Source organism: Sphaeramia orbicularis, chromosome 17, assembly GCF_902148855.1.
Source record: "Sphaeramia orbicularis chromosome 17, fSphaOr1.1, whole genome shotgun sequence".
NCBI lineage: Eukaryota > Metazoa > Chordata > Actinopteri > Kurtiformes > Apogonidae > Sphaeramia > Sphaeramia orbicularis.
The window spans coordinates 28733440-28748439 of record NC_043973.1 but is presented as its reverse complement, the minus strand read 5'-3'; the positions used below and the strand labels follow the sequence as shown (position 1 = coordinate 28748439).

The 15000-nt window shown below is 36.8% G+C and overlaps 1 protein-coding gene across 1 annotated transcript in view; it reads left to right on the top strand.

Annotated features, from left to right (window-relative positions):
- Positions 1-14264, top strand: part of npc1 (Niemann-Pick disease, type C1) — a 26778-nt gene extending 12514 nt beyond the window's left edge. Inside the window, exons 15-25 of the mRNA XM_030160693.1 lie at positions 64-191; positions 391-525; positions 661-750; positions 1567-1757; positions 2028-2143; positions 3362-3491; positions 3613-3798; positions 6177-6408; positions 6617-6730; positions 7964-8126; positions 12745-14264. Of these exons, the coding sequence (XP_030016553.1) occupies positions 64-191; positions 391-525; positions 661-750; positions 1567-1757; positions 2028-2143; positions 3362-3491; positions 3613-3798; positions 6177-6408; positions 6617-6730; positions 7964-8126; positions 12745-12827 (1568 nt within the window). The 3' untranslated portion in view covers positions 12828-14264. The remainder of the gene's footprint in view (positions 1-63; positions 192-390; positions 526-660; positions 751-1566; positions 1758-2027; positions 2144-3361; positions 3492-3612; positions 3799-6176; positions 6409-6616; positions 6731-7963; positions 8127-12744) is intronic.
- Positions 14265-15000: the final 736 nt, after the last annotated feature.

Genomic DNA, 15000 nt, shown 5'->3' with positions numbered 1-15000 from the left:
TGTTCTTCTCTAGTTTCCCTTTAAGTCACATGCTGATAATGTTTTCGACGTATCTGTCTGTAGGAGCCCTGTCCAACATGCCAGCGGTGAGGACTTTCTCTCTTTTTGCTGGCTTGGCTGTTTTTATTGATTTCCTGTTGCAGATCAGCTGCTTCGTCAGCTTGCTCGGCCTGGACGCCAAACGACAGGAGGTAAGAGCGTCAGAGTCGGGAACTGTGATCATAGTGTTCAAAAGAATTTCCTGCACATTTCAAAGTGAGGCTGCACTCAATTAAGTAAATCCATAACAGATATATAACCTACAGAGGACACTTTTTTTTTTTCTTTTCAAAACACAATCTGTACTTTTATGCAAGTTTTATGTTGTGCCTGTTTGTGCGTTTTTAAAAGGGAAATCGTCTGGACATCATTTGCTGCGTGAAGCTGCCAGAAGGTCAGGAAGTGAAGACAGATGGCTTCCTTTTTTGGTTTTTCAAGAAAATCTATGCTCCATTTGTTCTCAAAGAGTGGGTGCGCCCCGTCATAGTAAGTTAATCTGCCATCTTGACATTTTTTTTCCATTTATAATATCCCAGTGAACTTGCTTGGGCTTTCATACTCGATTAATTCATAATGAGGATGATGTTTTCTTGATGATTTTTTTTATTTTTTCCTATTCAGATTGCAGTGTTTGTTGGGATCCTCTCCTTCAGTGTTGCAGTGGTAAATAAAGTAGAAATTGGACTGGATCAGAAACTCTCAATGCCTGATGTAAGTCTGCCTAATATATTACAGTTAATAATAATTACTTCTGTGGGGCTGCTGTAATAACAAATGCTAACTAGAAGCACTCGGAGAGCGCAGACCTCCGCCAAGGCTGATCAGTGCCCCCCCCCGTGGGCCCCCCCACCCCCAATCACCACCAAAATTTAATCATTTCTTCCTTATCCCATTTCCAACAAACCCTGAAAATTTCATCCAAATCTGTCCATAACTTTTTGAGTTATGTTGCACACTAACGGACAGACAAACAAACAGACAAACAAACAAACAAACCCTGGCAAAAACATAACCTCCTTGGCGGAGGTAATGATGGTGTAATTGCTTTTCACAGTAAGTCAGTAAGATAATATTGAACTTGCAGCATAGGGCTTCAGGGTATCATGCAGGAACCTTTTGGATGTTGATTGTCAACTTTCATCTGAACCTTCTCTTACTTTTTTGTACTTTTGGTATGCGGGCTTGCCACAACAGACTAAGCAAGCGAATATAATGTCGCAAAATTGCAAATGACACCCCTGTTACAAGCTCTGTCAAACAGAACATTGAAAAACTATGTAGTGTGTTTGGTTTTCAAGCTAGAACTTCGTTTAATGTTCTTAAGAATGCATCAAACCATTAAGTTAAAAATTTGAAATAACAGAAAAACAAGTCTGAATCATGTATTTTCTACTTTTTTTTCCTGATTCTAATTGAAAAGGAAAAATATAATCTATTGAATCTAGATTGTGTTTGTCTTTGAAGAATAAATATGTTTGGGTCCCTGTGAGTACTGCATCCATGCGACTGTTTCCGTCTTGAATCTAGGACTCGTACATGTTGAACTACTTTGAGAACATCAGCATGTATCTCCACACCGGAGCTCCCGTCTACTTCGTGGTAGAGGATGGACTCAACTACAGTAGCCTTGATGGCCAGAATGCTGTATGTGGAGGTGTGGGCTGCAACAACGACTCCCTGGTCCAACAGGTGTACAGCGCTTCACTCATCAGCAACTAGTAAGTCTGACTTACCGAAATGCGAGGTGACATTTGGTGGAATTTCACAAGAAAAAGATAGAAGAAAGGAAACAGTTTTCGTTACTAAACCTTTGAAGTATTGTTTTTATCCGTGTGTTGAAAATCAGTGTGAAAAGTAAGGTTTTAATTAAAGATACAGTAAATGCGTGTAAATATATGGCTTTGTATCAAGTGTTCAGGTGCAATTTCCTGTTAGAGACCGATGTAACTATTAACAACTGAGCGTTTCTTTGTTCCTTTTGACCTCAGCACAAGGATTGCAGTCACACCGTCATCGTGGCTCGACGACTACTTTGACTGGGTGAAGCCTCAGTCCACCTGCTGTCGCTACTACAACAATACTGGGGCTTTCTGCAATGCCTCGGGTAACCAGTTTTTCCTTCATGGAAATATTTTTAAGCTCGTCTCATGATCTTAGAGCTGAAAGTTAGTTTCACAATTTTGTTCTGTTTTTCTTTGTTTTTTTTTTTTATGTACAGAGGTAGTGGGTGTTATTGTAGTGCAGAAAAATATCAGAGGAAATGCTAAAGGAAGCTTTAACCTCTTAAACCTGGTAACGTAGTTCTGTTTGTGTTGCCATGGTAATGCTTATAACAATATACACGTTTTATACATCTACATAAATAGAAGAACATCAGCTAAATGTTCAACGAAACCAATTTTTGGAAAAGGAACACAGTTCAAGCAACAAACACTTAAATGTGCAAATATTGAAAACAAGCTTCAAAAGTCTTAGACCAGACTATGTCGTGAATAATTTTATAAAACAGACCAGTGTGACACTAAGTGGATCTAACAGTACAAGTACTATTTTCGTACCACTAAAACTCACTGAACGAGCCAAAAAAGAGCAAAATTAATGGTCACAATATGAAGCGATGATTTTGAATTTTATCTTGCCTTTGCTGTTTTCTGATCATAACCTGGTTTTATGTGAACAAAGTTTCTGCTATTAATTACTCCATTGTTTTGTGTTACACTGAAATGATTCCAAGTGGAAACAAATAGCCCAGGGCTTAAAAGGTTAATGTAACTGTAGTTCATGTATTTTACATTGCACTGAAAGAAGTAGAATTAAAATTTTGCAGTAAAAGTCATACAAACTAAATGAAGTTTTCACCTTAACAGAATAACATTAGGCTGGTATTTTACAGCAGGTTGAATAGAATGTAGGTATGAATTATAAGCTGGAAAGTAGTTTTATTGTTTAATAGTCAATAAAATATATATTGGATGATTAAGTGGAGTGTCATTAAGAGTCATGTTCATTCAAGGAAGAGGGAAGTAAATTAACACCGAAGCAGGAACAATCAAACTATAACCTTTCTCACCCACAGGTCCTGACATGTCTATTGCATCAGAATGTGATGACGTTCTTAAGGAAAAATCCATTATCTTCAAACATTTGTAACTTAAAGAAACATTGCTGTACTATAACCCTGTGCTGTGTTGATTATAATATTTATGCTTATATACTATAATAAAAAGCAGCTCTGAGCTTTTAAATTATAGAGCAGATGAGAGTAGTTTCCTCCACTCGTCCTGTTTAAATGTCTGTTAAAGTTGCTGATCATATGTTGCAGTGGTGGATCCGTTGTGCGTCCACTGTCGGCCCATGACTCCGAGTGGAAAACAGAGGCCTGTCGGTGAAGACTTCATGCGCTTTCTGCCCATGTTCCTGTCAGACAATCCCAACGTCAAATGTGGCAAAGGGTAATTTTATAGTCTGTTACCTCATCCTTTTACTTCTCTTTCTGAATGATAAAAATAATCTGAGGACAGTATGCCAGTTTCAGTGTAGTGTGTAATTTTTCTTCTCTTCATTGCCCCTCAGCGGCCACGCGGCATACGCCACAGCTGTCGATCTTTATCCCAACAACACCGGCGTCGGAGCCACGTACTTCATGACCTATCACACCATCCTGAAAGATTCCGCAGACTTCATAGACGGTTTAAAAATGGCCCGCGTCCTGGCTGAGAATATTAGTCAGAGCATGGACCACCACGTTTTCGCCTACAGGTAAATACAGTTTTATTCTCTGGTGTCACCTTAACAGGGTTCGTACGGGTGCTTGAAATCCTTGAAAATGCTTGAATTTCAATGTTGTGTTTTCAAAGTCTGAAAAGTGCTTGAAAGTGCTTGCAATTCTACCTCTATGATGTGATTTATTGATTTATTTTTAATATTAACTCTGCCAGGTTAGATGTCAAGCCAGAGCTACTTACAGAGAGGTGATACATTTTGCAAAATAAAACTTTGCCAAAAAAGAAAATTAACAGGTGATCTCAGGTCGAGTCCAGATACATTTTTATCTTAATCTTTGCCTCGGTGTGAGTGTGTCTGAAGAACACCAAGTGGATTCCCTTTTTTTTTTGGTTAAAGCTTTGTGGTCTGCTCAATTTCTAAACTTTTTGCTATTATGAAACATCATTTTAGACGTTTATAGCATAATACAATGTACATCATTGTGATAAAAAGTAAAACAATAATCATGAGTGTATGTATCCTTGTAGATAGGGATGTGTATTGGCAAGAGTCTGGCGATACGATACAAATCCCAATACTAGGATCAGGACACGATATATCATGATACTGTTAAAAAGGAAATTTTTTGATTGTTTCTTTTTAAAAAATGATTATTTCCTGCAAGAATTGAATTACACCAGAAACATGTACAAATACTAAACACATTTTTATTTGATCACAACAGGAACTAATGCTTTATCACAAATTTTTTCTAATTCTCCTAGTTTCCAAAGGAACTGCTGTCTGCTTCTCAGACATTAAAAAGTGCTTTTAGGATGCTTCAAATAACCATTATTTAATAAAACAGTGTTAAATAAGGATAAATAAGGTATAAACAATAAAGAACAGCAAAAAACAAAAATGAACCTCAGCCATATCTGCATTTGAAAAAATACCTAAAAATATCGATACAGTACTTCTTAAAATCGATACAGTATTGTGAAATGAAATATCGCGATATATTGCAGAACTGATATTTTCTAACACCCCCACTTGTAGATATGTATTTTACCCAGTGATAAGGCGCTGTGCTGGAAAAATGTGAAAGTGACCCTCAAAAGTGCTAGAATTTGACCTTGAAAAATGTGGACAAGCCCTGCCTTTACTCTCCTGACTGTGTTGTTCTTGAACAGTCAACATCTGCAAGTTTATACTTCGGGGTTTGAGTCTTATCTGCTGCTTTACAATTTTCTATCAGTGCAGTACCTGTAATTGGCATTCTTTTTTTTTTTTTTTTTTCTTTTTTAAGCTCAAAGTTCAAGGACATTAAAGCAGGGGAAATTAGGTCATAAACAAACGGCAAAGAAAACATTCAGTCTTAGTGAAGTTGATCTTTTTCCCTAAAGGGTAAAGTAGAGTTTTGTGTCAATAGAAATCAGGCCACCACTGATGCCAATCACAAACACATGCATACAAAACTTACCACAATAATGTGTTTAGAGGATAAGAACAGACACTTATCTATTCAAATGGATTGTTTGCTTTGATTAGAGGTGGTTTGACATGAGACTCTAAACCAAAGTTCATGTTTATTGTATGTATTTGTTCTGGTTAGGTTTGCTTTCACACTGTTATTATGAGAGAGGACTGAACAACTTCACATTCTAAACCTACATCCTGTTGTTGTCATCTGCATGTCAGTGACTGGTTTATAGACGGGCGTGCGTCTGAAATCAGCAGTTTTTAATTCAGTTTATTTTTAACTCCTTCCTTACAAAGAGAAAGTGAAAGAAGTAGCAACGCCTTTTTCTACTTGTTTTTGAGCAATGATGGGATGTCAACTAGGGATGTAATGATATGAAAATTTCATATCACAGTTATTGTCACCAAAATTATCACAGTTATCATTATTATCGTAGTGTTGTTGAGATGTGCTCAAAATGTTTAATTAAATTTAACCAAGTTGTATTAAAACAAAAACAAATAAAACAAATAAAATAATTGGCACAATGTACTTTATGTTGTCAGAAACATTCAAATATTAACATGTAAACATCAAACATACAAATGTGCATTAAAGATGGCACCTTATGGCCATTGTTTGACCATTTTCCATATTAAGTTTGAGTTGTTTTAGTTTCTTTTTCATAGATAGATACTCTCTCTCTCTGTGCGCTTGGATAGAGTCTCTCTCTCTCTCTCTCTCTCTCTCTCTCTTTCTCTTTCTCTTTCTCTTTCTCTCTTTCTCTCTCTCACAGTGCGGTAATCAAACACAGTTATCATGATAATTAGAACTGAAACAGTAATACTAACCGTCAGGAATTTTAGCACAGTTTATCATTTTACTGGTCATTGTTACATCCCTAATGTCAACATCGTTCACTTGAGAAACGTCCAGCTAATGTACTGTTTATTTTCCTTCCTATTGTCAGTATTTTCTACGTCTTCTACGAGCAGTACCTCACCATTGTACACGACACGGCTCTGAACTTAGGCGTGTCAGTGGGCGCCATATTCGTGGTGACGACGGTGTTGCTGGGCTTCGAGTTGTGGTCTGCAGTGATTGTCTGTATCACCATCGCCATGATCCTGGTCAACATGTTTGGCGTCATGTGGCTGTGGGGCATCAGCCTCAACGCAGTGTCCCTGGTCAACCTGGTCATGGTGAGAAGCAATATTAGAGATCATACCATTAAATCAAGTCCATCTAGTGACCACTCATGTTTCCCTGAAGAGACTTTGTCCCATTAATGTCCCTGTGCAGGAATAAACACTGGACATGATGAAAACTTGTGCCTAATCCAATATTCTCAGCATTTAGAATGAATCTCCATCTTCCTGGTTCTAAGCGTCTCCCTGTCCTCTATTGCAGAGCTGTGGTATCTCAGTAGAGTTCTGCAGTCACATAGTGCGAGCATTTTCCGTCAGTGTGAAGAAGAACAGAGTGGAGCGGGCTGAGGAGGCGCTGGCTCACATGGGCAGTTCGGTAGGTTTTACTTTTACTTTCTTTAATACATGAGAGTCAGTGTTATCAGAATATTAGCTTGGAGTTGTTTTGTTGTTTTGTGTTTAAAGTGTAAATTACACTATATGGACAAAAGTATTGGGACACTTTAACTTCTGGTGTTTCTTTTCTAACAGGGGTCTGGGGTACAAAACTATATTGACAAATGTCATTATATAGTTTTACATTGGGATAAATATCATTGCATTGGTTAGTTTTGGTACCCCTTAGCTGAGGTGTATTGTAATAATTTTGTTGTCCGTCTGTCTGTCCATTCAATGACATAATCACATTATCTGAGGAATGCGTTGAGATATCTGCACCGTCTTGGCATAGAGCAGAAGCCTATTGAAAATAGGTGACCATGACCTACTTTTTCAAGGTCCAGTGGTCTTGTGCAGTTATAATATCTGAGTACTTTCAAATATAAAAGTTAAATATAAATATAAAGTCAAAGCAAATGTAAATATATAGTCATAAAGTTTTACACAAAGATAATCTAATCTAAATTTCCAAGATGAGGATGCCTGCCAGTAACTTTCAACAGAATCTTACACTGTATTTGGCCAAGTCATATTAAAAGTACACAGCACGTTATGTTTTAAATTGTTATCTTTGCTTCCAAAATGCCTCAGAGATGGTTTTTACTTAATTTCTCTCAACATTGATTTTATTTTCTTTATTTTTTGATTCCATAACTATGATTTTCAATATTCTTACCTCTAAATTTCTAAACTAATTTTTGTGAGTGGACTGAAAATCATTTCTATCACAATTAACCATCTACTTTCTTCACATCTCACTCAGGAAGAAAAATCTTCCATTAATTTTTAAGGAGTTCATTTCTCAAATCAGCATGAACAGGACATCTTACAAGCTGCAACCATGTATCCCAATATTTTTGTCCATGTGGTTATAAAACATAAACTATATAATGACATTTGTCATTATTGTTTAATAGCTCAGACTTTGTTAGAAAAGAAACCCCTGAATTCAACGTGTCCACATACTTTTGTCCATACAGTGTATCTGTAGTTACTTATGTGCTTTAACTGAAAGTATTAAAAATAGATGTGTTTAAGGTTATAAGTTGTAAAACTGGGCTTATGGATTTTATTTATGTGAATGTAGATTTTTTATTTTATTTTATTTTTTTTATTTTCAGGGTCTTCTGAATGTGTCTTCTGATTTTAATAACATGTCACTTCTTTGCAGGTGTTCAGTGGGATTACATTAACAAAGTTCGGCGGTATCCTGATCCTGGCGCTCTCCAAGTCCCAGATCTTCCAGGTTTTCTACTTCAGGATGTACTTATCCATAGTGTTGCTGGGGGCGACGCACGGCCTCCTCTTCCTCCCTGTTCTGCTCAGCTATATAGGTCAGTACAAGTACAAATGAACGCATACAAGACATTTCACTGCGTTTTCTGTAGGTCCTTAAGGTCCTATATACACTGTCTGCTTTTACAGTGTGAAGAGCAGACATGACCAGGTTTTTCCAGAGTGCTCTTATTGTTGCTATGGTTGCAAACAGTCACTTCCACATTCCTTCCTCATTCATTACTCGTTGCTATAAGTTATCATTTGTACTACTACTGTAATACTGTTGTTTGCTTTGCATCATCAGTTATCCACGAGCAGGCATCCTCATCTTGGAAAGTATTTTTTAAACTCCATGACATCCTGACAGACTTGTTTTTTTAAAAAAAAACAAAGAACTGGTCATGTGATTGAATTAAAGCTGTGCTTTAGTCATAGGTTGCATCATCTTCTTCTTGTATGTGTCCTTAGACTTTCAGATCCATTGAGGCACGCCAGTCCAGAGTTGTATCATCAGGTTCAGTTTGATCATGCAGTAGCAGCTGGTTTTAATGTGATCCACTGTTTGTAGTAAATCCTCACATTTCCAATGAGCAGTGTCAACAAAACCCACTTTTTTCTTTTTTTCATTGCTGTCCTGAAGCGTCCTAATCCAGTCTTCAAACAGATTAGGATTATCTATTATTTTCGGGGCAGAAGCTGGCTGGGGTCTCCAATGTAATGATGGATCCTAGATGGTTCTGCTGACTTTCCACTGTTCCCTCCATCTTGCCTTGGGGATGTCAGATGGTGTTGCATGGCTGAATCAGAGCCATATGTAAAAATACCATGTTCACACAGTAGAAGTCTCCAAACAGAGGGCACTTTGAGGACATTCAGTTCTTTAAGATCCTAGAAACCCATCTGTATTAGGTTGTAAATAAGTTATTTCTTATTGTTATTTATCCTCCATCTATGTTGACTAGGAATGTAATAATTACCAGTATAACAATAATACGCAGTAAAATTGCAGATGGTTAGTATTACCGTTTAAATTCTAATTATCATGATAACCGTGTTTGATTACTGCACTTTTAAGGGAGAAAACGCCTATGTAAAGATCTGCTTTTATGTCAAATATTTGAGTATAGTTTTAATTTATTACAATTTTAATTTTCTATACCTAATATTTGGAACCAATATTTCCTTTTAAAGTCTTTGAAAAGGTTCATTAAGCATCTGTGTGTTATTTATGCAGTATTTTTTTGTGTGTGTGTTTCTTGTCCTTTTGTGTTTTTATAGTAGGTTAAAGTGAAAAAATAATAGGCAGATGAGACAGATGAAGTTGTGCTGAAAAAAAGATACCAAACATGGGTATTGTAAACATTTGTTTATGTAGTATATAAAGGCAAAATCAAAAGGACTGAAAAGCGGACAAAATGGGCTCAGACCACTAAGGGTTAATATTTGAATGTTTCTGCCAACAGAAGGTACATTGTGCCAATTTTTTTTTTGGTTTTTTTTTGTTTTTGTTTTTTTTCAAAATTCAACTTGGTTAAATTATTTCAGTGTGTGTATCAGTACTTTTTGAACATTTTGAACACGATTTCAACAATACCGCAATAATAATGATAACCTTGATAATTTTGGTCACAATAACCGTGATATGAAATTTTCACATCGTTACATCCCTAATGTTGACAGTGTAAATATAATAAGTACCACCCTGTCTTGAGTTTGATCATCAATGTGAGACACCTGACTCTGAGCACAGCTTTGCTCCAAAAGTTGAAGTGTCTTCAAGTCAAAGTTTTGCAGCAAGTGCAGCAGAAAAATAAAGGTGTGTGCCAAAAGTGTTTTTGCACTAAGGACGCTGCAACAATGAACTTCGTAGGATTTGAAAGCAAATATAGTCGCAGAAAAAATTATTAGACCATCCAAAGTCATCAAAAACAATGGTTATGCAATCAAGTACTAACTCCTGTGTGTATCATGTGACTAAAACAGACAGAAGAAAACATGGAATGCCTAAAAGTACTGTTTTTGTCAGTACAATGCCATAGCTATTGGTAAGAACTGAAGTGATTTTGGTTATTATCAAGAAAACATGGAAAATGGCTAGATATCAGCTCTGAAATTAAACTACTATAAGCTATTTTTATTGTTATCATTATATTTGTCTAAACAAATGTACCTTTAGTTGTACCAGGCATTAAAATGACCAAGAAATTAAAGAAAACAAGGGGTGGTCTAATAATTTTTGTCACGACTAGATGTTGTGAGTGCCCGAGTTCTGCAATTTAGGCCTTTAATGTCATAACAAATCTGCATTGCGTTGATAAACTTGGGTTAACTTGGCTTTTACATATGTTGTGGTAACTTGAAATCACTTGAATTGATACGATCAAAAAGCTACAAAACTAACATGGAATCACTGAGACAAACTGGACAACAGAAAACTCCTGTAAAGTGACTGAAAAAAATCCACCACTTATGTAATATTGTTCTGTATTTACATTGGTAGCATCAACAAAGTGTGGTCTCGGCACCACCTACTCAATTACAACTGCATCTTAAATTACATTCATAACAGCTTTAGTCTTAAAAAGTGTTAAATGTGACATATGGAAACCTCCGGAAACCCTGTCTGAACACACACTTTCTATTGATTTGTTCTAGTAATTAAACACAATGAAATCCTACATCACAGCTCACAGAATGTGCCACGTAAACACATAAAAGTCGCCTCTGTAGACACTAAATCAGGGATCTGCAAGCTTTACGACCTAAAGAGCCATTTTTGACTTGGAAAAAGAAGAAAAAAATGTGACCGGAGCAATAAAAAAAAATATTTAAACACATCTACATTTTACCATGAAGTGGCTGTTGTTCTGTAGCCTATTTGTGATTAGTTTATTATTTAACTTTGTTGTTTCCACTACAATAATGCAATGTTTGGTGCATTTATGAAATTATACAACTACAATAAAGAAAACGTTCAAGATTTGTGGAATTTTTTAATGATGCATACTGTTTCCAAAACAAAATTAGATTGTGTAATAGATGAAAAGCTCAACTTTCAAATGTATGGGCTGACTTTTAAACAGACAAACTACTAACAAATGCAAATGGTATGTCTTTTGTTATATTTGGCAAGAAAATAATGTAGTGTGGCATATACAGGGTGGGGAAGCAAAATTTACAATATTTTGAGGCAGGGATTGAAAGACAGTGTATGACCAATTAGTTTATTGAAAGTCATGAGAATTTATTTGCCACAAGAAAATGTACATAATAGAAAATGTTTTTATTCTATGTGTCCTCCTTCTTTCTCAATAACTGCCTTCACACGCTTCCTGAAACTTGCGCAAGTGTTCCTCAAATATTCGGGTGACAACTTCTCCCATTCTTCTATAATAGTATCTTCCAGACTTTCTCGTAATAGTTTTGATCATAGTCATTCTCTTCTTTCCATTATAAACAGTCTTTATGGACACTCCAACTATTTTTGAAATCTCCTTTGGTGTGACGAGTGCATTCAGCAAATCACACACTCTTTGACGTTTGCTTTCCTGATTACTCATATGGGCAAAAGTTTCTGAAAAGGTATGGATAATAGTGTTAGGTATGATTATGACATCAATATCATCTAAGGTGACCGCACCTTTTCCATCAGGGCCCCTCGACTTTGGAACAGCCTGCCCGAGGAGATAAGGCTTGTGGAATTAGTGACATCTTTTAAATCACTTCTTTAAATACATTTTTATAGAGTTGCCTCTATGTGATGTCTTTTTTCAAATTTTAATGTTATCTTGTTTGGTTATTAATTTATATTCTCATACATGATGTTATTTTATCTCACTCTTTCATTTTTGCATTGATTTTACAGCATCATGTTATGTTATCCCTGCCCTCTTTACTCTGATTCACTTAATTTATTCGGAGTGTCATGTTTTTGCATTTGCTGTACATATCTCTTTTACTGTGTTGTCTCTGGGCGGTCATGGCTCAGGTGGTGGAGCGAGTCGTCAAATAACCGAAGGGTTGGCGGTTCGAATCCCGCTCTATCCTAGTCAGTCCGTTGTGTCCTTGGGCAAGACACTTCACCCTCCTTGCCTCCAGTGCCACTCACACTGGCGTATGAATGTTTGGTGGTGGTCGGAGAGGCCGTAGGTGCAAATTGGCAGCCACGCTTCTGTCAGTCTGCCCCAGGGCAGCTGTGGCTACAAATGTAGTTTACCACCACCAGAGGGAGAATGTGAGAGCGAATGAGTAATGGATCAATAATGTAAAGCGCTTTGGGTGTCTAGAAAAGCGCTATATAAATCCAATCTAAATCCAATCTATTAATATATGTTTGGTTTCAAAACAATTGACGTAGTGCCTGCTGAGAAAAAAACAACTAAATGTTCATTGTAAATTTTGCTTCCCCACCCTGTATTTTGGTTTATGTGCTGTCAAAAATTATTTTATTCTGTGTATATCCTGCACATTCTTGCAGATGGATAACATTAGAATTGATTTAGGCCTATAACAGTGTTAACAAGTAATGGTTCGTTCAGTCCATTTGAAAATGCTCCTTACATTTTTTGACAAGGGGAGCCATAGAGAGAGGTTCGAGAGCCACATTTGGCCCAGGAGCCATAGGTCACAGACCCCTGCACTAAATGGACTGTGTGTTCTGATTCTGTTTTGCAGGTCCTTCAGTAAACAAAGCCAAGGTATTCGCTGCAAACCAACGCAACGTCGGCACAGAAAGGGAGCACCTCCTCAACTACTAGCGCTGAGGAAATGAACAATGAACTAACTCTTGGTCTGAGAGGGACAGTGTGGGTGTGAGCGCTAGCTGTTTCTGTGATTACTGACACACTCATCATCGCCACTACTATGCACGGATTAACTCAGGAATATCCCCGGGAGCGCTCAGAGGTCTCGTCTGGCTACTTGGTGATTTTCCTCAGAGGACCGCGGACGCCCTCATCATCTTCACACTACACAAGAGGTTTGACTTTGGGATTTGAAGCACCGAGGACAAACCGCAGACCAGGAAATGACACATTGACAGTGTGGAAGTAGGAGAGACGCCACCGCTAACATCAGTTTACATACAAACTCTCAGTCAGTCAGTTCCATATGCTACGAGTTATTTTGAGCCGGGAACTCTGAAAAAGGGTAATACTGAACAGTTTTTTCATGCTTTTTTAAAAATATGTACAAGAAAAATGTGGATATTTTTAGAGCTATTTAATATTATCAGTTGTATATTGACTTGAACATAGTGCACACTTACTCTTAACAGGTGACCAAAATAAAATGACAAGCCCTCATGACAACTGGCATCGACATGAATCTTGGACGAAAACTTTAGCATTTACAGACGCCAGTAACATGAAATTAGTGCTTTTAGCAGGTTTAGGGTCCAAACCATTTTTATTTTTATCTAAATATAACCCCCCACACACACCCCCAAATGATAAACCTTTACTTTCTCACAATTTTACTTCAAACCAGAACTCAGATCTGCTGTGTTCACTGTAGATGTTGTATATTCCTTCCCACTCACGCTGTTTTTTCACATCACTAGCTGTTTTTGGGATTCAGTGACACGTTTTAATTTTAGTATCAGATGATCCATCTCAGGCGTCCTGTTAATGTGTGCGACTGCATTGTTAGTCTGTGAAGAAAACCTCCCTGTGTGATACCAAGATACATGTCAATGCCAGGTTTACATTATTATTATGATTTTAAGTGTAAATGAAACACTGTGCAGTTACTGAGTAGAATAACGGTTGCATTGAAGCTGTACATTTGTATGTAAATAACCTACACAGGACTAATTAATCTGATTACAGTAGAATAACTGTCCAACGGTACAGTTCTGTGTGTTTCATTCCTACAGTTTCTAAGTTATGTTTTATTTTTTTTATTAGCTATGAACTTGTGTTTCTCTGCATTACTGTCTTAAACCCTTCCAAAGTCCTTACTAAGCGTTCATGTGTTTCTAAGGACAAATGGAAATGTTACAACAATAACTTTGTTCATGTGCATCATCCAGGGTGTGACTTTCAGTATTTGTATCCAGACGATCATGTTCTTCTGTAAAGGACTCAGTCTGGTCAGATGTTGAAGGAGAATTACCCCACATTTTTCTTTTTTAAAAAAAAAAGAAGTTTTCAGTTTTCCCATGATGCAGTAATGTTTTTGGAACTTAAAGACAATGAAATGTTCCAACTTGTAACCAACTGAATGAAGTAATCTGAGTGATTCTAAGTTGTTTCATTTAAGAGTGCGGTGCATCAACACAAATTAAATCGCCTCTGACTGCAATGGTTTTTTTTTTGTTTGTTTTTTTAACATTAATAAATGTATATTAAATAGTTCTAAGAAGGGCTTCTCGTGTGGTGTTTTACTTGTTTGGATGCACCTCTGTACACTCAATCATGGGAATTTTTAAGATAAAGTATTAAGTACTGTCATTAAAATGAACCTCAAAGACCTAAACAGCCTCTGATGACCAAAACATGTACTGATCTAAATGATTTAGATCTTCTGAACCACTAATCCTATCAATGCATTTCAATAATTCAGGTAAAAAGCAGTTTCTCAGCTTTTAGCCAGCACCAGTTGTGTCTTTTTTATTTGGTTGTTCAATGAATGTGGAAACATCATCATCCTCTGGAACACCAACTCCCCAATAAAACCAGTTCAATCTGACAAACGCCAATGAATGACATATTTTGCTGAAGAAGTCACTTTTTCTTCAGTTTTCTCTGGAATGCCATAACTTCTTTTTATCTACTCTGAGTCGTTATGAACATCGACATGATCAGTAAATTAAATATAAGAAAATACATGATAGAAAAAATACAAAATGCAGAGGATAATGTTCTAATAAATGGTGATAAGTCACTTAGTAAAGGTTAAATGTGGAGGAAAAATTCATGTGGAAGTCTC